The sequence below is a fragment of the Ciona robusta genome, chromosome 10, assembly GCF_009617815.1.
Source record: "Ciona robusta chromosome 10, ASM961781v2".
NCBI classification, from domain to species: Eukaryota; Metazoa; Chordata; class Ascidiacea; order Phlebobranchia; family Cionidae; genus Ciona; species Ciona robusta.
This window is the reverse complement of record NC_143244.1, coordinates 1875118-1896214: the sequence shown is the minus strand read 5'-3', so window position 1 is coordinate 1896214 and position 21097 is coordinate 1875118. Positions and strand designations below refer to the sequence as shown.

The window sequence follows — 21097 nt, the reverse complement described above, 5'->3', positions numbered from 1 at the left end:
TTACTACCAAATAGTCAATAAAAGTAGAAACATAAACAATCCTATCCCAACCTACTATATAACAGACCACACATCGTACCAGAGCTGTTGCATATACTTTCACTGTAACTCTATACGATCCTTTATTAATCTTAAACATATATGCCTGTACTGCTCTTACCGAATGCGATTTTATCACAAATGATTTTCTCAATTATAAAGCAAACCATATTATGTAAACCTCTCTTACCGTAAACCTTTATTCAAACAATTGTGTGTTAAATATTTAAATTCACGCACTTGGCAATATCGCAATATTGTTTGCCTATGTTGTATTTAACTATACGTTGCCATTCCGCCGGCTGTACCTATATTTACATTGTATCTCGGGGAACTTGTGACTGGTTCGGATACTGTATAGTAATTTACTTCGTTAGTTGGTCTACTATTCCCATGCGAGTTTGAACTATAAGTATCCGATCCGCATATTTAAGAAGTTCATGATTAATTTACGTTTGTAATGGAATATTAAAGCGAAATCTGCATGTCTGTGGTTCTTGGGATCTGTGTGCAGTATGTTGCATGCGTGTTTAGTTAACGGTAGATTGTGTTTTATTCACAGACGATTAAATCGTTTAAATTTGTTTGAAAGCAAGATAAATACCTATAAAACATTGGAAATGAAAAGAAACGAACGCTTCTAACTGAGAAAGTCTGTAATATTTCTTCAATTTGTCTTACATTCTATCGTTTGTTTTTAGTTGTTATTTTTTACAAACACAACACCTCGTATATTCTGGTCGTGTTTTGAACAATTAACAACGTAGTTTTAAAGTCGTTGGGTTACGGCTATACAACATGTTTCATCGTATACCCCACCCTACTGAATATCTAAGAATAATAAATAAATTTACATCCGTCAGTGGGCGCTTTAGCGCACAGTACACAACACCAACGAAGTGTAACAAATGTAAGAAGACACTGCCTGGTACAAGCCTACCAACACAGGAGTGTTGTGTTACAATTCAATCACTGTTATGAGTTACCAGGCAAGACAAAGACGTTTTACAAGTCGCAGCGCGGTTGGTAAATTATTCATTACAGCAATATGGTTTTATAGCGGTATAGCCTAAGCTATTTGGTTTAAATCCAGGGATGTTTTCAAGGTTATGGAATACGTTATGTTGTATTAAAGCGTACTGAGGCAACGTGCATATTACTTACCGACAAAATGATAATATTTACAATTTTACATAAAATAATAATGTTCTTTAAAAATGAAGCGAAATTTATAACAGCGAGAGTAGAAAAGTTAGAATTTTAGTGAAATCCATATACAGTATATAGGTTTAATATTAAACATGTGTTTATTTTGTATGTGTGTGCTATTATTATTTAGTTATTGACATTTTAAATTAAAAACTTTGTCAATAAAGTGTCTGTATGGCCAGTAGTATGTGCTAAAGTTAAGTGCTATTGATTATAAGTATGCCACGCAAGTGCTTGAACGGTACTTCTGCTAAAAACGAAGCAACCACAATTAAAGAAAGTATTAGACCTAATCATAATAAGGCTAAAATAACGAACCATTAGCAACGCGGTTATTAAAATTCAAGTTAATAGGCAGCCAAAATTTGTTTGTAATAAATTGAGACGTGCGTTTTATATTTACTGCTTACCTCGCGTTTGAAAGGTTACACTTAAATATACAGTGGGTGGGGGAGACGGGACACCTAACACCTTTAGCATATGATATCCAAATATCCTGACCGTATTTAAAACACACAACGGTCTACGGAAGTCGCGTGGATACGATTTTTATAATTCTTTGAATGTTATTTTTTAACTACCAATTGGGACGAGACAGTAGAATGAAAAGGTGTCCCATTTTCCCCCACCCTACTATACTACCTATAGGCAGCTATATGTTTAATTTGGTCAGTATAGCCATTTGTTTTGATGATTTTTTTTAAATAACACGCGTTTTATATTAACTTTATATGTTTAGCATTTGTACAGAAACTATTCTAAAAGCGTTTTAATTAAATATAACGAATAACATTTTTATAGACACCCAGCGATTGGTGCTTTTAGCTAGCTGTGTTATTCGGTCAATGTTGGTTTTGCTGGTCAGTGAAGTGGCTATTTATATATACACAGGTCTTCAATTAGGTTTTGTTACGTAATGGTGGAAGCTTTATTCCGTCACAAAATGGCATTTGTTACGTAATAAAGACATTATATATTTAAATTTCATGCCAGCCGTATATAGGTGTAGTTATAAATAAATACTTTATTTTTGTAATATAATAAAAGAAATGAGCCTTACGAAGCTGCCAGGACGCCATAGACTTGCAGTGTTGCCAGGTTTAGCTCCTTCTAGATCCGCTAGTTTAGCGGGCAACGACATCACCACAACACTGGCCACATTAGATGATGAAAGCAGCAACAAGCAGTTAGTTCCAATACCTTCTTATCCAAACTCAAAACACAACGTAAGACAACTACCAGCTTGGAATGGAACTACTTCACTACGGTATAAGTTTGTTTTCGTAAAAAAAATAAAAATCTGTGAATGTAAGTTAGATGTACCTTTTTTGCATGGTAAAAAGTTAATGCGAATAACGATCCGCATTAACTTGTCATAAGATAACTCGCTAACCGCGTTATTTTGCATGGTCATTGGTTTATGCGCGTATCAACATTGAGTAAGCTTATTTTAGCGCAATATTATTAAATCTAGCTTATAAAATAAGTTTTAATACTTTATGGTGCTATTACCAACGAAAACCTATAAAATTAATACCCGAAAAAGATTAGGCTCTTAAAAGTAAAACTGTACTTTCACCTTACTTCTCTTTACTCGCATAATGTGGGTAACAACCAACCTCCTACAGCAGATGACACGCTTATGACGTTATGCGTGTTAACTTTGTTTTTGCGAGTAAATATGCGAGTACTTACGCGCATAAAAGTGACCATGCAAAAAGGGTAATGGATACCGTTAGCACATAATATCCAATGTTTTATATTCCTGTTTTAAACAATTAGCAGTCGTGAGGATATTGTTATATAATTCCATAAATGTTTTTATGTTTACTACCAAATGGGACGTTAAAAGAGAATGAAAGCATAGGCATTCTTACCCCAACGTACTGTAATATAATATTGAGTAAAAAATATAACATACACTGTTAATTGTGATAAAGTGCCTTTTTAGCAGTATATATAATTTTCCCGTTCAAATTAACGAAACTTTTTCTTTAATAACGTTAACGAAGATAATTTTAGTTTACAATTATTAGGAAATTTAAATTAACGTCAAAACAGTCATTAAAACATGCTATTGACAATATACACAACACTCATACACACAAGTTATTACTACTTTCATTTTAGGTCCAGGGAAAGCGACGAAAGCATCGGAGGTCACATTCAAAATGTCGTCACGAGAATCACCATGTTAGAAGAAGGGAACAAAGCGATTCTGGAAGAGGTTAAATCACGTTACTACATAAATTAATATTACATTTTACCCCACAGCAATATTGCCAATATTACTATTCTGCCTTTATTTAATACTTGTAACAGGTCTATTGAAATATATAGTACGGTGGGGGAAGACGGGACGTCTTTAGCACATAATGTCCAAATATTCCGATTGTCTTTATACAGTTACCCGCAGCGGTTTATGAGAGTAGTGAGGATACCGTTTTATAATTCTTTTAAAATTCCTTTTTTATTACCAAATAGGAAGAGAAAATTAAACGAAAAGAAGTCTCATCTTCCCCACCCCAATATACTGATCTAGTGTAACATAATTCTTGTAATACATAGGTCTACCGACTACAAAGCAACGCCAGAGCCGCTGACTATTCAAGAAAAGAGGTTCAGAAAGAAGAAAAGAAAGTTCAACGTGAACTTATGGAGACGATGCGGTCAAGTAATGACGTCATTAGTCAGCTGACGTCACGACTCCGCAGAGCTGAGGAGAAACTTCATCATGAGCGAGAAAATCTACAAAACATAACTTCCCATTCGAAGAAGCTGGAGCAGGTATGGCTATTTAATGTTGTGTGTTATATTTTGTCTCTGTATGATGTCCGCAGCACAGATTTTGACTAAAACTATACCTTGGATGCCATTTAAGTAATGGCAAGAGATGGTATATATATATAAACAGAAAAGGTTTAAGGCTTAAGCGATATAGGACGTCCACTGTCACATTGTATACCTACATATCCATGTCAATATAAAGATAGAAGTAATCTACATTCTAGCAGCTAACATTGCATGTATTTTAGTTTCTTCATTGTCTTTTTTTCATGCGATAGCACCCTTTCGCCCGGGTAGTGAGCATATCTCTGGCCTAAATCTTTGACCCCATGGCGTACAACACTACATGACCTCGCCCACGTTAAATATAATATGCTTTGAAAATGATTTTTACCAACTAATTTACTTTAATGTTCGCACACAGGCGTTATTCAACTCCCAAAAAGAAACCGACTCCCAGAGAGACACGCAGACGTCACAGATGACTGACTTACGTCACAGACTTGAAGATCTAACTCGAAAGTTAGAGAAAGGGGACAGAACATCGGAAAATATTGTCGACGAATTTCACCAACTTAAAAATAAATTAGATACTCAGGTAATGTAAAGTTCCTATTTCGGTACGGACTTGCAATACTTTCTAGTTTAGCGTTTCATCTATACGTGTGACCATCCATCTTTGGTTGATTCATTTTTTATAGGGACTCTAATACAGGGCTGTTCTAAAGTGCGTGTATATAAAACTACGTTGTAGGATGAACCCGCTTACCACATGATGTGTAAAAAAACACATAACTTTTTATTAATATAACAACGTTAAGTACTGTGGGGTAAGATGGGACACCTGTAGCACATACAATCTAAATATCCTGATTGTGTTTTAGTTTACCAACGGTATATGAGAGTCATGAGGATACGGTTTGTAATCCTTTGAATGTCCTTTGTTTACTACTAAATTAAATAAAAATATAATAAAAAAAGTTTCCCACCTCCACCCACCCTACTATACTTATATATAAGGTCGATACTTTCTATACGATGTTATAATATGCCTGATAAGGTATTTTACTACAGGCGATGGAGTTCAGCCACATGCAAAACGAGATGAAACAGAGATCGAAACGAACGGAAGATGAAATTAAACAAACCCTTCAACAAGCGAGGTTGCAGAAGGATAATAATAATATGGCTGAACAAAATACTCTTCAACTAAGGTAAGGTACTCGTAGTTATACACTGCTCTGTATTTACTATAACTTTTGGTCCGCCGCCGTGGATCCGTAGTTATAGACATTTGCGCGGTAACTAAATCCTGGATACTAGGATAGGTTTTAATACTCATGTTGATATGAGTGTATGTCTTTGGACACGACGAACATTGCTGCAACCAAGTACCGCTAATAAGTTGTATCATCTTCGGTAATGAACCATCTGTGGCCTAATTCTAAAGTCCCATGACGTACCAAGCTGTAGAAATTTATCTCGTAGAATAGATTAGAATCTACTGACAAGTGTTGAAAAATACGTGGTAGATTGCGAACATAGTGCAATTATGCAACGTATAAAGGAGATATATTCAATTGTATTTACCCATCAGGCATTTATTTGAATCACGAATGGCAGAAACACGTGACGCAGTGGTTGAGCTTCGTAATCGAGTCGCACACGCAGAGTCGGATGCAAGATCCCAAGTACAACAGGTAGTTTAAACACATCTATTAGTTATCAACGTGCTTTGCTATATGATTATAAGAGAATGAATTACAGCCTGTTTCGCGTATCGACTTGCACGCGCTACTTCATACGAATACATGGTTTGCACTTTAGTTATTGACACGTATATAGCCTACGGTTTGAAATAAGGGGCAACCTTGTAACAGTGTTGGACTACGGCTTACGGTTATATAACCAAGGGCTACGTTTATATAACTCTGTAAACGAGGTAGGGTTGGGAAAGATGGGACACTCTTTCGTTCTTTTTCTCGTTCCCTTCGATAGCAAACAAAGAACATTCAAAGAAATATAAAACCGTATTCTCATGACTCCTATAGACCGTGGTTAAATGTTTAAAACATAATTAGAATATTTAGATATTGTGTACTAAAGGAGTTCCATCTTCCCCCGCCCGATTATAAAATAAACAAAATAATACTTTTCAAAAGGTCAGTCTTAAAGTGTCGGAACTTCAATCTAACCTGGGAGATTTATCTCATAAGAGATTGGAAGAACTTCAGTCTTTGGAGAAGACGAGACAGGAACAAAGTCATTCAGAAGAAAATGAAAGATTAAAACTTCATAAAAAGATTCAGGTAACTTGACCAAAAAAAAACATTAACAAATTTAAACCACTGTTAATACTCTAGAGTCTAGATTATAACGTATAATTGAAAACCATATTTAGTTTGGATAAAAATATATTTTTATTCTCGTGAGCTTGCACAGAGTGTATGAATAATCTTATAACGACTGTGGTTGCCACGCAAGGATAAAAAATTCATTTATTCCTTATGTTTATTGGCGTTTTAAAAATTGACTTTCGAAATATCAGAATGTGTTAAAAAGTGTAAATTTATGTCTCAGGTCGTCGTTGAAGAAATGAGCGAAAAACTTCTTCAAAAAGAATCGAGATTACGAGAGGAAGCTCTTCGTAAGTTTGTGGATGTTGAAAAGTTGATGCAGAGAGAAGAATCTTCTCGTGTGGACTTTGAGAGGCAGATGAGGGAAGACACCGAAAACAGGTAAAGAAACAGTTTATATTTATTTTCATAGCTATAGGTTTAGACTTGTGCTTATTCTAACTAGTTTCAAAAAAGCTGTAAAACATTTGAAAGGTATATTTGCGGTATTTAGTTTAAAGCGTTTTTTACTAGCTTCTGCATGTGACTTGGTGGCTTTGGTGCCCTATTCTGCTTGTTTTACACGCTTGGTTTTAGTTTATCATTAGTCTTGCTGTTGTTGGTACTGTGTAGCTGACGTTCTAGTGCAAAGTCATGTAAAGTTTTATATAATAGGTTGGGGGAGATGGGACACCTTAAGTACATAATATCCAACTATTTTGATCGTGTTTAAACAGTTAACCGTTTTTTGTACAATTTTCTTTGTTTACCACCAAATAGAGAAAAAAGTTGAAAGAAATTGTGACCCCCACCCTACTTATATCTGTTCGACTTCACGCATTATATTATAACAGTAGCAAGGTTGTGTTGATTCGAAGCAATATGCATCAGTTGAGACAAGAAGTCCTGACGATAAGAAATGATTTCTTTTAACCTTTATTGCCACAGATGGAACCTCCAACAAAAGATTTACAACGAAGAGATGCAATCAATGAAAGAAATGCGAAGAACAGAAAGGACACGTCATTCTACCAACTATAAGAAGATTGACGAAATGTTTAAAACATTGGATCGAAAGATAAATAATGACAGGTGGGGAATAGTTTTACGTTGTATGTACAAAGATAGAGTTGATGGATATTTATAAGACGACAACATGTTAGGTGCTTGGATACACGCATGTTATAACTCGACAGTAAGCATGATGTGTATCAATTCACCATGTGTATCTCATATATGAAAAAAAACAGTTATGTTATAATAAATAACCGCTTCGTGGCTGGTGTATAAACAGCTAATTCGAATTTTGATTTAGGAAATCAGTGGAAAAGGTGTTGCTTGCCGAAATCACGAAGCGTGAAGAGCAAGCAACGCGTCAGGGAGGTCATATAGACGGGGTACAAGAACAACTTCGTATCGCAGTATCTACTCTGCAACAAGCTATTGGTGGTTTACAGTTCCAAGCGGCAAAGGATAAAGATCGTGTTCTGGGCGAGGTATGGTAGAAGTATAATGGGGAACCAGTATGTATTTTTTCTTGTCGTGTATTTTAGATGGGTTTAAATAGGGTTTTAAAAAGTAAAGTCGGAAGTTGCGGTAATGAATAATTTCCTACATGCCAAGTCCTCTAACGTGCCTTTCTGTGGCACAACATCCATTTTAATGCACAGAAATTGTTTCGTCCTCATCCCTCTTCCTAGCAAGCATCATAAATTACTTTATAAACAGGGTAGCGTGCTTAAACATGGTGTAAGCAACTAATGTGTCAAAAATGTTTTTTTTATCAGAATAAAAAAACAAACATTTTTTTTACATTTCTTAGATAAAGAGTCGAATGGAAGACGGTGAAAGTAAATTAAACAGAGCTTTGACCGACACTGATGCTCGTTTGACTGCTTTGTCCATTCGCCTCACACAACAGGTAAAGGTTGTTATATATATATACGTAACTAGATCATGTTTTCAAGTTTTGATTATAGTCTTAAGAAATAGTTATACGAACTAACTGTAAAAATCATGGCTATAGAAAGTTCTTCACGGCTCAAGTTAGATTCTCGTATCATTTACCCCTAACCCCCTCCCTAATACACTATCCTGTGATTTGATTTTTTAACCATTTTCAAACAGGAAGAGACTTTGGATTCAAAAATGTCCGAATTCAAATCCACTGTAAGGGAGCAACATAATGAGATGATGCACAGCGCCACTGAGTGGAGAGAAGTTATGAATAAAGATATCGTTTCGATGCAAGACGTTTTAAAAAGTAAGTGAGCCGTGTTTCCTACACTACGCTCCCGCGTACGAGATCAACAATGTAACTTTGTAGGTGATTTTAACATATCTTTATATATCTCTGATAATTTAAACAATCCATAAAATGACACACGCGGTTGGAGCAATTGCGGTTAAGTGTCTTGTCCAGAAACACACATTCACAATGGTAGCAGAGTCGAGCATCTAACGTAACCTCAGGGATATAGCCACCACAGTGATACAGCGCCAAATAATGAAATGAACAAAGGTTCATTTTAAAGTTGATTTCAATTATAAACCTATCGTTTTTAAGGTGTGCCGCAAGAACTGAAGGAGACGCAGGAAAGAGTCGAACTTCTAAAAGCTGATGTTGAAACTAAGACGACGTTGGAAGCTGAGAGCAGGTTTAAAGATGCTGAGTCAACCAAGAAGCAGTTACGTAACATGAGCCAGCATTTTGAAGACATAGATTCTTCAATGATTGAGGGAAAACTGAAGTTTGATCAAATGCAAAGAGACGTGACGTTGGCGCAAAGGACTGTGTCACAGGTAAGCGGTTAACAAAGTCTATAGCGTTATAGTGTAGTCGGTTTAAAGTGCACTGGTTGTATGTACAAATGGATAGCGCACGGGAACGGTCTAAATATAACCGAGCTGCGGCGAGGTGTTTCAGGGACATAGGGTTTAGGCCACAGTTGTGTTGTGCCTAATACCCAGTTGTTGCCGATTTTGGAAATTGGTTTGATATTTCGCTATTCGGAATAAAATTAAGTATGTTTTGAAATGTTCAAGGCAAAATATCCACTAGTGTCTTCACCCACGATAATGTTAACTTCACATTAGATGGAGCGTCTACTCAACGATGCTCGTTCCAATCTTACTGTTCGTGTGAACTCTGAGACCAAGATGAGGATGGAGGAGACGAGTGGGATCAAACAAGAGCTTGCTCGTTTAAAGATGGATATTCAACCCTTGCTATGGAAGAAGAAATCAGATGATCGAACTTTTGTGAAGAGACCTTTATCAACTTTGAATGAATGGGGGTTGTATCAATGTGCAAGGTTTGTAGCTATTACTGGTCCATGGTAATAGTTAAATAAGTTTAGTTTGTATCTTATGGTTTTGTTGTATATGGCTGAGATCTTCCGTCAATGTAGGCTATCGGGTATCCATCAGCGATTAGTATGGCGCAGTGGCTCAATGGTTTTCCCCTTTTTTCGTAACCTAAAGATAACTGGTCGGATGCTCGATGCTTATCTAGATACTCATAGGCGCGTATGTATATTATTAGGCAAGACACCTAACTGTATTTTCTTAACTGAGTGGTCACTTGTAGGTTGTAGCAACCTGTCATCAGAGAGATGGAGTAACCTTTTACGCCACAACAGAAAATGCATAGTTCTTCACATACCCAAAACTTCATATACAATTACAGATGGTACGACATTAAGATGCGATGGTTGCAACTCTTGGATAAAAGTCGGCATCGAAACTCCCCCCCAAGATCCAAAGAATTCTTCCCAGTACGGGATCCTCCTAAATCTGCATCACCCGTATCTTTAGGTCCGGATGCCAGAGCTGGGATTCCGGATGCTGATCTAGATCAGACAGATTACTCTGGCGAAGACACAGAACTGGTAAGGATTATGTCTAATGATAATCACGATTATTTTCCGGCTAATAATTTTTGTATTAATATTTTTTAAATTTAGGAAAAAATATTTATAGAAAGTTGTATTGTGAATTAATTTGTTTTTGTGTTGTAATTATGGATATTTTAATCAGTTTGAGCATATCGGTTTATTTTTAGCAGTTACACAGCCATTTTATTAAGGACCAGACTCAGATCTGGTCTAAGCATTGATAATTGACCAAATAGGCTAGTAATCCTAGGCATTTTAGAACTAGACAGTTATTTTTATTTCAGAGCCTATACAGTTTTACCAACAGTATTTCCTCAAAGTACACCATCAGCCATATGGCACAGTGGTTAGCGTGGCTGCCTCTTATCCCATAATGATGTGAAATGGCTGCGAGGGTCGATGCTGCTTCTATTGTGGCTGTATACGTCCTTGGCAAGACGCTTAACGACAATTGGTTCAACCCAGTGGTCCCTAGCTTTGTGAACCAATTTATCATAAAAGTTGTCAGCCATACACATAACAATTTCCATACAAACATAATCATTTAGAAAGTTTTATATGTGGTGACTCGTAAGCCGGTACGACGTGTATGATGCAGAACACCTGTGTTATAACGACTGTCGTCTCCCGTCACGCGGGGATAAAACAGTAACATTCATTCATTTATCTGTTACGTGAGATTTGTTTTTATCTCTCAACAGGAAAATCTCGTTGAAAGGAATGACACTCCAAGTCAACTTGCTTCTTCTCGCGCTACTTCTGCTGACGTACTTGATGCCAATGACGTCATCGGTGATGTCGGCGATGACGTAGTCGAAGGCAACATGCCACCAGATGGAGCTATAAACCCTCAACCCGCGTGGTACAACCAGGAAAATGTTGGCGAGAAAAAAACGAACGCGTCGAGAGCCTCAAACAAGAGCGGTGGACAGAGTAGTCCTAAAGTTACGAAGCAATCGACCCCACAGCCTACACCAGGTAATCAATCACCACCTGGTAGCAAAAGGTCGCCACTGCAGCGAGATTCTGGTGGTTCGAGGGCAAGCAGGGCATCACAGCGAAAAAGTAACGAAGCTGCAGCCCCATCTACCGGTGGTCAGCCGAAGCGTCAACAATCCCAAGTCCAACCCGGAGGGGGTACGTCTTATGATATGGAAGGACGAAGAAATTAAACTTTGTTTGTTTAAACTAGATTTCCTATTTTGGCGCCGGATTGTAGTTACAACGTAACTGCGTAAATTTCCACTGTTTTTCTTAACCCGCTGCTACGAGTGCTTTCATTTATCACTGTGTCTTTTTATGTAGTTTTCTTACGTAACTTGCACTGTACACGATTGTAATGGTTGGAATAAAATAATAAATATTGTAGAAGTTTATTTTCTTGGCGTGTTACGCATTCGCCGTATTACTTTAAATTGATCTTATATCAAAACACTCGGCACCAAAACTACGTGGTTTTCCGTGTATAGTAATAATGGCGACGTATTTTGTGTTTGTTTTATGTTGGTTTCAATCTTTTGTTTAGTCGCAAAAGGCGAGGCTAACCATCGGACGGAAAAGGTAGGCAAGCTGTATTTTGTAAAGCACTTCTCAATTTTTGAGGGCCGAGTAAAGAGCTCTTGTAACGCGTGAGTTCGCGAACTTAGCAACAACATTCAGTTCATATTCTTCAACTGGTGAGTTTGCTAATAACGATCAAGTCGCTGCACATTCAACAACTAGTTAAGGGCTCGCCGTCTTTTTACAGCTGTCCCCTTTGTGTCAAACCAGCCACTCTTACGGTCAGTATTAGTTTTATGGTACAGTGGACAGGAAAGTTACAGTTATATATATGTGGTAAAATTACCTTGCGCTCGTTTCGCATTTGAAAAAATTATCTACAAGTGCATAACAACTGTATTTTTCAATTATCTTTTTGAAAACTATAGCGAAGATTGAATTATTGAGACAACTAAGAAAGGGATATTTAACAGCAAAACGTCAGTCGTTAAAACTGTATGTAGAATTATGGAAAAAGCGTCAATTTAAATCGTTACTAACAAGCTTTTTTAGACAAAGCAAAAATGTATAGGTTAAATTTAACACATGCGTTAGTGACGTTACTAGTTCTTACACCTCTGATCCTCGCTAATTGTCCAAATGGTTGCGAATGCGAAGATACGACCGTGACTTGTAAATTGCCATCTGCTCGTGCTGTGCCAAAACTTCGTATACCAAGAAACACAACGAAACTGGATTTGTCAGGTTCTGAACTTTTACAAATATTAAATTATTATAATTTAACTTTTTACGTCCAAGTTCTGCGATGTTATAACAGAACATAATTTGTAACTTTTGGCCACAGTCACATTTAACAGTAGGCTAAACTATTAAAAACTTTATTATACCGTTTTGTTTTGCCATTTAATGCGCTTTTGTGTTAAGTAATTGATTGTTTAGCCAAATTAAATGCTGCAGTCAATACATGTGCCCCCACAAAGTAACATACTTGGTAACTCGGGTATATGAAAAACACCTTTGTTATAATAACTGCCGTTTTCCGACCACGCGAGGATAAATCATGTTAGATTCATTCATGTTCCAGGCAACAATATTCTCAATGTACCACGTGATTCTTTCAAGCATTTGCCGAATCTAGAAGAAATCAACTTGGACGGAAACAAGATTTATTTTCTTGAGGATGGAGCTTTTGATGTGAGTACAATGGAACATAATGTTTTGAATACATCAGTATTTCAAAGTTCTGTTAAAAATAAATTTTACTAACCGTGGGCAGCATTGTACGCATGTAGACTTTTGTTTGAGCTGTTTTTTTGACGGCTAGGCATTTAAAACCTAAACTGCATAAGGCGTATTTTTACAACTGTTGTTTGCTGTTAATTTCCGTATTTCTTGGAGATTTTTAAAAATATTTTAATTTCGCTGAAGTACCGAAGTGATAAATATTATTTTGTTTCAACTTTTAATAGCATATTATGTATATTATACATTGGTAGACACAGGACACCTTTAACACATGTTGTTCTGATCGGATTTAAAAGACTTACAACGGTCAATGGGAGTTGTGAGAGTACGGTTTTTAACTCTTTGAATGTTCTTTGTTTACTACCAAATGGGACAGGATAATACGATAAAAACGTGTCCCATCTTCTCCCACCCTACTATTTGTTGTTGTTTTATTTATCGATATTATCGCAATCGCAGAACTGCCCGAACCTTCGCGTAATTTCCTTGGAAGAGAATAATCTTCACATGATTGAAGACAACGTATTCTCGGAAGTCGAAAGCCTTGAGAAATTATATCTAGCAAGTAACAGTCTAACAGAACTTCCACATTTGCATCATAACGAGAACTTAACAACATTGTGTACTTATGGCAACCAAATAAAGGCGCTTCCCAATGACGCATTTACAAGTATGTATGATAACATGTTATGAACTACTTGAACCTCTAGTTTGACGTATTTTCCATTGATTATAAATGTATCTGTTTGTTTTTAGATTTATTTTTGCCTGGTTCGATTATAGTTATATGTCCTTTTCGTCGTAATTGCGAAGATGTGGTAAAAGAATATTAGCTATATAGTAGGGTGGGGGAAGATGGGACACCTTTTCAATCTATTTTTTTGTTCCACTTATGGTTGTAAACAAAGAACATTCAAAGAATTATAAAACTATATCATCACGACTTCCACAGATCGTTGGTAATTGTTTAAAACACGGTTAGGAAATTTGGATGTTATATGTTAAAGGTGTCCCATCTTTCCCCACCCTACTATATATAGAAAATACATATATATGCGGTAAGTTAACGCTAAGACAAAATTTACGGAATTTTAAATTCTGTTTAGATAATACAAAACTGATTGAACTGAAAATGAAGAAAAACCTTTTGACCGAAATCCCACGCAGTGCGTTTGCTGCTGACGTCAGCAATTTTAAGACACTTAATCTTGTGGGCAACCGTTTAAGAACCACGCCCTCTGTGGTGAGGGAGATGACAGGGTTGACTGAACTATCGCTTTGCTACAACCCGATAAAGGTATAATAACTAAACCTATTCCTGGGTATTCGTGTGGTCCAATTTCGTAATTAAAAAAATGGTACAAATTCAACTACAAATTTACATATTTGGTAACTAGTTAGTGGGCACGAAGTGAACTCGTCAAAGGCAGAACTAGTATGACCAAGTTAGGCATGCAGTGTTTACCAAACTAAGTACTAAAATCTTTGAAAATTTGATTAGATAAAAGGCTTTAACATGTCTTATGTATATGGGATTGAAATCATTTAGAGCGGCAGATAATGCATGGATTATGTTGCTACTTAAATTGTAATACCTGTTCACCTATTTGAACTAACCTTATTGGCGACATGCATAAAAATTTGTCAAAAACCGTACCGCGTTCATATTTCAACATGCATACAAGTTTATAATGTATAGACAATATTTCGAATGTGATGCTGGTTTACAGTATTAAAATCCTTCTTTTAGCTAATATAACGGAGCACATTTCCTCTTCCAGATATTTAGTGCTGAAGATTTTCATCCGTTGGTAAATTTGCAAAACCTTTCTCTTGCTGGTGTCGAGTTAGGGGGATTCCCGCGTGACGTGTTTGTTCTGCCAGAGTTAAAACGACTTGGTCTAAAGAAAAACAAAATCAGTTCCAACACCCTCGGAAACTTAAATTTTCCCAAACTCGAGTATTTACAATTGCATAAAAACAAGCTGGATAATGTTCCAGGTGATTATTGTCTGAGTTTAACAGTTTTTTATAAAAATATTTATCGAAAATGAAAAAAAATAGGTAATTGTGATGTAGTAAAGAAGCAAAAATTTCTTATAACATGGTTAAATAACATTTGCTGTGTGTGGAAATTAATACTTATTTTCCGTGGTCACGAATATATATTTTGTTATCAAATACTGTATCAAATTTTGTCGAAAAATATCGCGCATTTTGTTGCAAAAGTATGCCATTTTAATTTACGAAGTACGCGAACTTCCTTCAGAAGAAACTGTTTTAAAAGTTTCTTTAGAAGAATTTTTAATATAATAAACATTTTCCCTAAATTTAAATTAGTATGGAATATCTTACTTTTGCTCTTATGTGAAACTTTAAGTATAATTATCCTTGTTTTATAAGCATATACTCCTTTGTATGTCGTAGACATTTTTTCTCATATTTCTTTTATTTCGTTATACAACAGCTGCATTCTCGGGGGTTCCGAATTTAGTTGAATTGGACTTAAGCAACTGCGAACTGACCGGAGCAGATATACTTGCATTTGAACCTCTTACTCGTCTCAAGTCTTTAAACTTGGGTGACAACTTGTAAGTGGCTGTGATGTTCGAACATGTAAATTAGATAAAACCCAGAAGTTTAACTTTAGTTTGGCGGTGTATTTCTCAATATACAATACAGTAATAAGGGGTTACGGTTTGATGTTCTATCATTTTTGTCGTATGTGTCCTTATTGGCCAAAACATTGGACGGAAGTGATGATGGGAACCTGAATAGAACGTTAAAACGTAGTTTCTTTGGACTGGCAAATACATGTGAGGAATTCCTTTCAATCTTACATTTAAGTATATGTCCTCTAAGTATATGGCAATATTTTTATGGTATCCCATCAGCAACACCGTGTAATGTAAAACAATTAGCGCCTAACTATTAAAAAACGGTTTTTTAAAAACACTTTCCTACCAGGTTGACGGCGGTGCCAGTTTTGTCCAACGCCAACTCAAATATTGAAATTCTAAAGTTAAACAAAAACAACATTACCACGTTTCATTCAACCAACTTTCAGTAAGCTACAGCAATTACTAAACATAGATAAATTTAGAAAAATAATTTCCTTAATGTACTATATATACATTCTACTTAAATAATACAGCTTAAAATTCAAATGAATATACATTAAGATTAGTTTACCGCTTCAAGTTTTTTGGCTTTTAACCCGTAAGTTATATTTTTTACCTATTGTAACTCTGTTGTTTACTGTATGTTCATTAAATGCAATATCACACCTTACACGCTATATATAATACAGGTAAATAACCACTCACTATATATCTAAAACAAGTTCCCTTCGTAATGTTTTTCTCTTTTTTAGAAACCTTCCCAATTTGCAAACCCTTGACCTTTCTTATAATTCGATCACCAACCTCCCATCGACCGCGTTTTCCTCTCAGAGTTTGAGGTGGCTGGATCTCTCTCACAACGATCTCACCAGAATTCCCGACGCCTTAACTTTATCCATTGACGCTCTAGCCTCGTCCACTGTTAACCTGAAGACTCTCAACATCTCGTTCAACCAGATATCTGAAATGCACGCAGAAGATTTTAAAGGTTAGAACCCTTTTTAAATAAAAGAAAGTAAGCAGGCATAGGACGCTTTAGGCAGTAATATATTAACAGTTCAAAGCAGACGGGAAGAATGCCACCCTATACTGTTACTCTTTAGTTTAAGGCCTACACCTGCATCACAAACTGGCTAAAATCATTCTTTTGTCGTTGCCGCAAGCAAAACCTGTACACTCGTATTCTCGGTGTGCACTAAATGATTTGAAACTCCATTTTACCTTTCAGGAGTATCCAGACTGACAACGCTAAGCATAAAAGGCAACGGTATCACTACAATTGCTGGTGACTGGGTAACGAAACTGAGGAATCTTAAAACGCTTCATCTGTGCAAGAACAAACTGAGACAGCTAAACAAGAATGCTCTTGCCAAGTATGATAAAGTCAAAGTAGATTAATCTTAGTTGTTTCAACCACTGCAGTCTAAACTGTACAGCGAGGTCCCTGGTCCAACCCAGTGGTCTCTTTTACGTCATGTTGGACATTACCGAAAATGAACAAATCCTCCCAAATTAATTGCTCACGTAACTACGCATGTGATAACACGTAAGTGGCAACAAGGTGTGTGAAACAAAACACCAGTATTATAACAACTGCTCGTTGCCTCGCCGTTAAATAAGTTTTCCTCAGGCCAATTATGGTCCGCCAAGTTGACTTTCAGCAGTTTTTATACAGTTTAAATATATTTTTCAGCTTATCACTTTTAAACGAACTGACAGCGGACGACAATGAGATAGAAAAGATCGACGACGATACGTTCCAAGGAAACAAAAAGTTAACCAAAATATCCCTAAAGCGGAACGGACTTATCAGCATTGGCGATCAGGCTTTGGTGGAACTAATTAGACTGGAAGAGATATGGCTTCTGTACAATAATCTAACGGTAGGTACTGTTACTTAACATTACTTTGGAGCTGCGAATAAGAGATTCTAAACTGCTACAGTAAAATTTTGGATTAAACGACAAAAATATATGCCCACTTTGCATGGCTTCATGTGTGGCGTATGTGTGCGTGTGCATGTGTAGTATTGATTGTGCTCAAGTAACGGTGTTACTAAACTTACTTTGCTCAACTATTACAATCACATACTTTTAACAGAGAACGCCGAACTTTCGACACAACACAGAACTTAGAGTTCTAGGTCTCTGCAACAATCCTATAGGGAATCTCCCGGACGGTGCTTTTGTTGGACCTTCGAAGTTGGAACTCGTGTTGTTACGTGATGTCGGTCTTACGCATTTACAACCAGCAGCATTTGGAAACGTGGAAGGGATTAGTTATTTAAATCTTGGACTTGGAAACAACTTGACTTCAATACCGACATTGGTAAGTGTATTGGTAGGTCTAGGACCCTGGGAGATGACAATGTAGGTCACAGCCTATATTGCTCAAGTATGTAAAATAAAATATTTTGGTTCTGAAATCGGATTAAAACCTGTAAAACAACTTTAAACGTTTAGTTATAAACTTAAGATCACTGTTGCTTAAATATATGGGCCAAGATTAAGAAGACACAAATGCCAACCGTGTTAGTTAAGTACAAACTTTGTAAAACTTGATTTAGTGTCCTTCTTTAAACATGTACAATTTTTGTTTAAGTTAGTTAAGTCGTCGGTTAAATGTATAAAGTTTTACTGTAATAATAGTACCCTTCCGTATTTAACGGTTTAATTCAAGTGTTTTAAATACCCTGTTGTGCAGATACGACGCATGCGTTCATTAAAATCTCTGATCTTGAAAGGAAACCCAATCCCAAACCTCCATGTTGCAGACCTTGTTGGCTTAAACAACCTACAAGAGCTACGATTGGACGACATGCGTTTAAAATCATGTGACGTCACGCAACTTTTTCCCGCCTTACCTGCATTGAGGTAAAAAGTTCAAAAATGGAAGATGTTTGATCTTGGAAACTCCAATACTTTTTGTTTCTTAAGGATAATGATATAGTTTTAAAATTGAACCATTTGTCATTATATATGAGTAATACCGTTGGAATGTAAGATAAATTGGGGTTAAGGTGAGAATTGGTAATCTAAAACTGTCCCCTTTGCATAATTTAGGTGACACTTAAGCGGTCCACAGTTTTTCAGGATTTTTTCAACTGCCTTGATAAACACCTTACAGTCCGCAGTTTAGATAAATGCCATATTCATGTAGGACTTTGTACCTTGCCGGCAACCCCTGGGAGTGTGGGTGCGGGATGCAATGGTATGCCCTTGGTATTGATGGTGCAAGAGCTAAAATTCAGACGAAGGACAGAAAGCAAATAGTTTGTGCGAGTCCACAACGACAGGCTGGGAGGAGGATTGATTATCTGAGGCTTGGTGATTTCAAGTGAGAAGCTTGTGTGTTTAAAAACGTTTGTCGCCTTGTTTTATTTGCATAGCTTTTTCAATTTCCCTTTTAAACGAGATCTTGCAGCGAGTGGGTATGTAGACTAGTGTTGTCCCCTTACCCCAACACCCATGCGTTAAGCACTAGTTTTATTAGACTTTTGAATTATAGAAACAGAAAATATAAACTTCTTATATTGCCATCTATTTTTTTTTAATTTTAGTAAAGTGACGGATTAACACTCTTAAAATGCATATTCTTGTTGCAGACAATGCTTACCCAGTGTTGTGAAGACGGTGACGGCAACTACAGCGGTTGTATCTCTACCATATATTGGTATGCTGGCCTCAGATAATGTGGATGCATTTCATGCTGTATCGTACACCCCATTGAATGGTGGGCACGAGAAAAGGATTAAAGTACGAAATCACAGAAGGTAAACCGCGGTAAAACTAAACCCACATGTCGGCAGTTGTCTATCGTGCGAATGGTACAAGGTCCGAGTCCAAGACCCTTTGTCTGTTATTATATATTAAGATGGCAAGGTTCAGAATCCTAACTGAGACTTTCTAGGTAATACAAGAAATGGATTTTATTGACAAATATTTTTAAACAGAGAAGTAACCTTGACGGGCCTCGAACCCCAAACCCGATACTTAGTGTGCACTGCTACTGTGACGGTCACTGGTGGGTCGGGAAATACAGGAACATCAAGAAAAGGGAAAGAGCTCTGTAAGAAGGTTTGTACAAACTTTACTTACTATTGTATGTCAGTGGCAGTTAAACTACTTGTGGTATTAGTTTGCTACCATGGTGCTGTTGGGCACCTAACATGGCGCGTCTAAAACTCAGGCCCAGTTTTTCCATAACGCCCTATATTGTACAAAACACCCTTCCTGTTTCATAGTTCATGACTTCTGGTGCATCTGCAAACCCAGATGAATGGGACGACACGTTGTTGGATGAAACAGTTAAAGGAGGTCTATCTGATGATGATTTAGTCATCATGTACGCTGTACTTGGAGCGGTCCTGGGATTCATTATTCTTTGTGCTTTAGGCGCCGCTACTATTTGGTGCCGCAGGTATTTGGGGGAACGGGAAAAAAACGTGATTTAAAAAACTAAACAAAAAATTTGCAGCGGAAGTTTGTCACTTAACGGTGTTACCCATGGTTTAAAATTTTATATAGGCAGGGTAAACGGTCTAATTTTGTTTTGTTTTTATATACTAAATGATTTGCTTGTTCTGCCTATTTGGAATAAAGAGGCAAATATGACCCTTGGTGCGCAGGGCAGCTGCCGAAGCATTCTGTCCATATAGCGCATAAAATCAATTGTTTTGAATACGCAGGTCACGTTCAGAAATGCGGAACCAATTTGCCAACATATCGGTTTCCGAAGACGGGGGCGACGACCTGCATCGGGGTAACGGAAGGAATGGCGATTATTCAAACAATCCACCGAGTGGGGAAGACAAAAAGATTCACACAAAGTCTGACGTCATGATGATGCCGACAAGAGGGAAGGAAGGACTTCCAAATATGGCGTATGACGTGTCGGGGGAAGTCCCAAGAGGAGTCCGCACAAAGCTGTAACTTGATATTTTGTAAATATTTTGATGTTTATTTCTTCGAGATGCTTGTACGGCAAACACTTCGCATTGGCGTCATTTTTAATCTGATATTGAGTCATAAAACAGCACGCGAATAATTGTTTTAACTGCATAATGTAATGTCAGTAGTTTCCGTGGCGTGGCATCTAATTGTTGTGGCATGGGAGTGTAAGTCACGTCTTCCTGTGGTGCGGTAAGCCACAGTGTAAACTCCCATGTTGCGTACCACCGCTACCATGTACACATTGTATATTGTGATTAACTTGTTTAAAGTTCCGCGAAAATAATGATTTAGTGATTTGTAACATGATTTGTTGGTGTAAGTGTCCGCAATAACGTTTCTCCTTCTTGTTTTCTACGTCATTCGGTAACCACAAGCGCCATTCTCTTACATTTCGAAGAAGTAGATACAATTGACGTAAATTGCTACCGCTATGTCATTCCGTAATTGCTGCCCTAACATTACATTGACTTTTAACTCCGCTGTTGTATAATATTAAAAGGTCACGTTTGCAT

General features: G+C 36.9%; 2 protein-coding genes across 2 annotated transcripts; both read left to right on the top strand.

Annotated features, from left to right (window-relative positions):
* Positions 1–1734: 1734 nt before the first annotated feature.
* LOC149729441 (uncharacterized) lies at positions 1735–12222 on the top strand. Its single transcript, XM_089887004.1, has 16 exons — positions 1735–2515; positions 3379–3475; positions 3817–4035; positions 4460–4633; positions 5110–5249; positions 5633–5735; positions 6198–6344; positions 6616–6773; positions 7320–7463; positions 7687–7867; positions 8194–8292; positions 8499–8634; positions 8938–9173; positions 9468–9685; positions 10060–10261; positions 10969–12222. Exons 1-16 carry the CDS (start codon positions 2298–2300, stop codon positions 11437–11439), a joined length of 2943 nt encoding a protein of 980 aa, XP_089743130.1. The 5' UTR covers positions 1735–2297; the 3' UTR covers positions 11440–12222.
* Positions 12223–12291: 69 nt separating this feature from the next.
* LOC149729440 (uncharacterized) lies at positions 12292–21062 on the top strand. The gene is made up of 17 exons (XM_089887003.1): positions 12292–12511; positions 12852–12961; positions 13472–13682; positions 14119–14309; positions 14794–15013; positions 15480–15603; positions 15980–16078; positions 16386–16621; positions 16862–17006; positions 17327–17516; positions 17734–17961; positions 18337–18506; positions 18793–18969; positions 19238–19405; positions 19586–19709; positions 19877–20052; positions 20321–21062. Exons 1-17 carry the CDS (start codon positions 12331–12333, stop codon positions 20562–20564), a joined length of 2994 nt encoding a protein of 997 aa, XP_089743129.1. The 5' UTR covers positions 12292–12330; the 3' UTR covers positions 20565–21062.
* Positions 21063–21097: the final 35 nt, after the last annotated feature.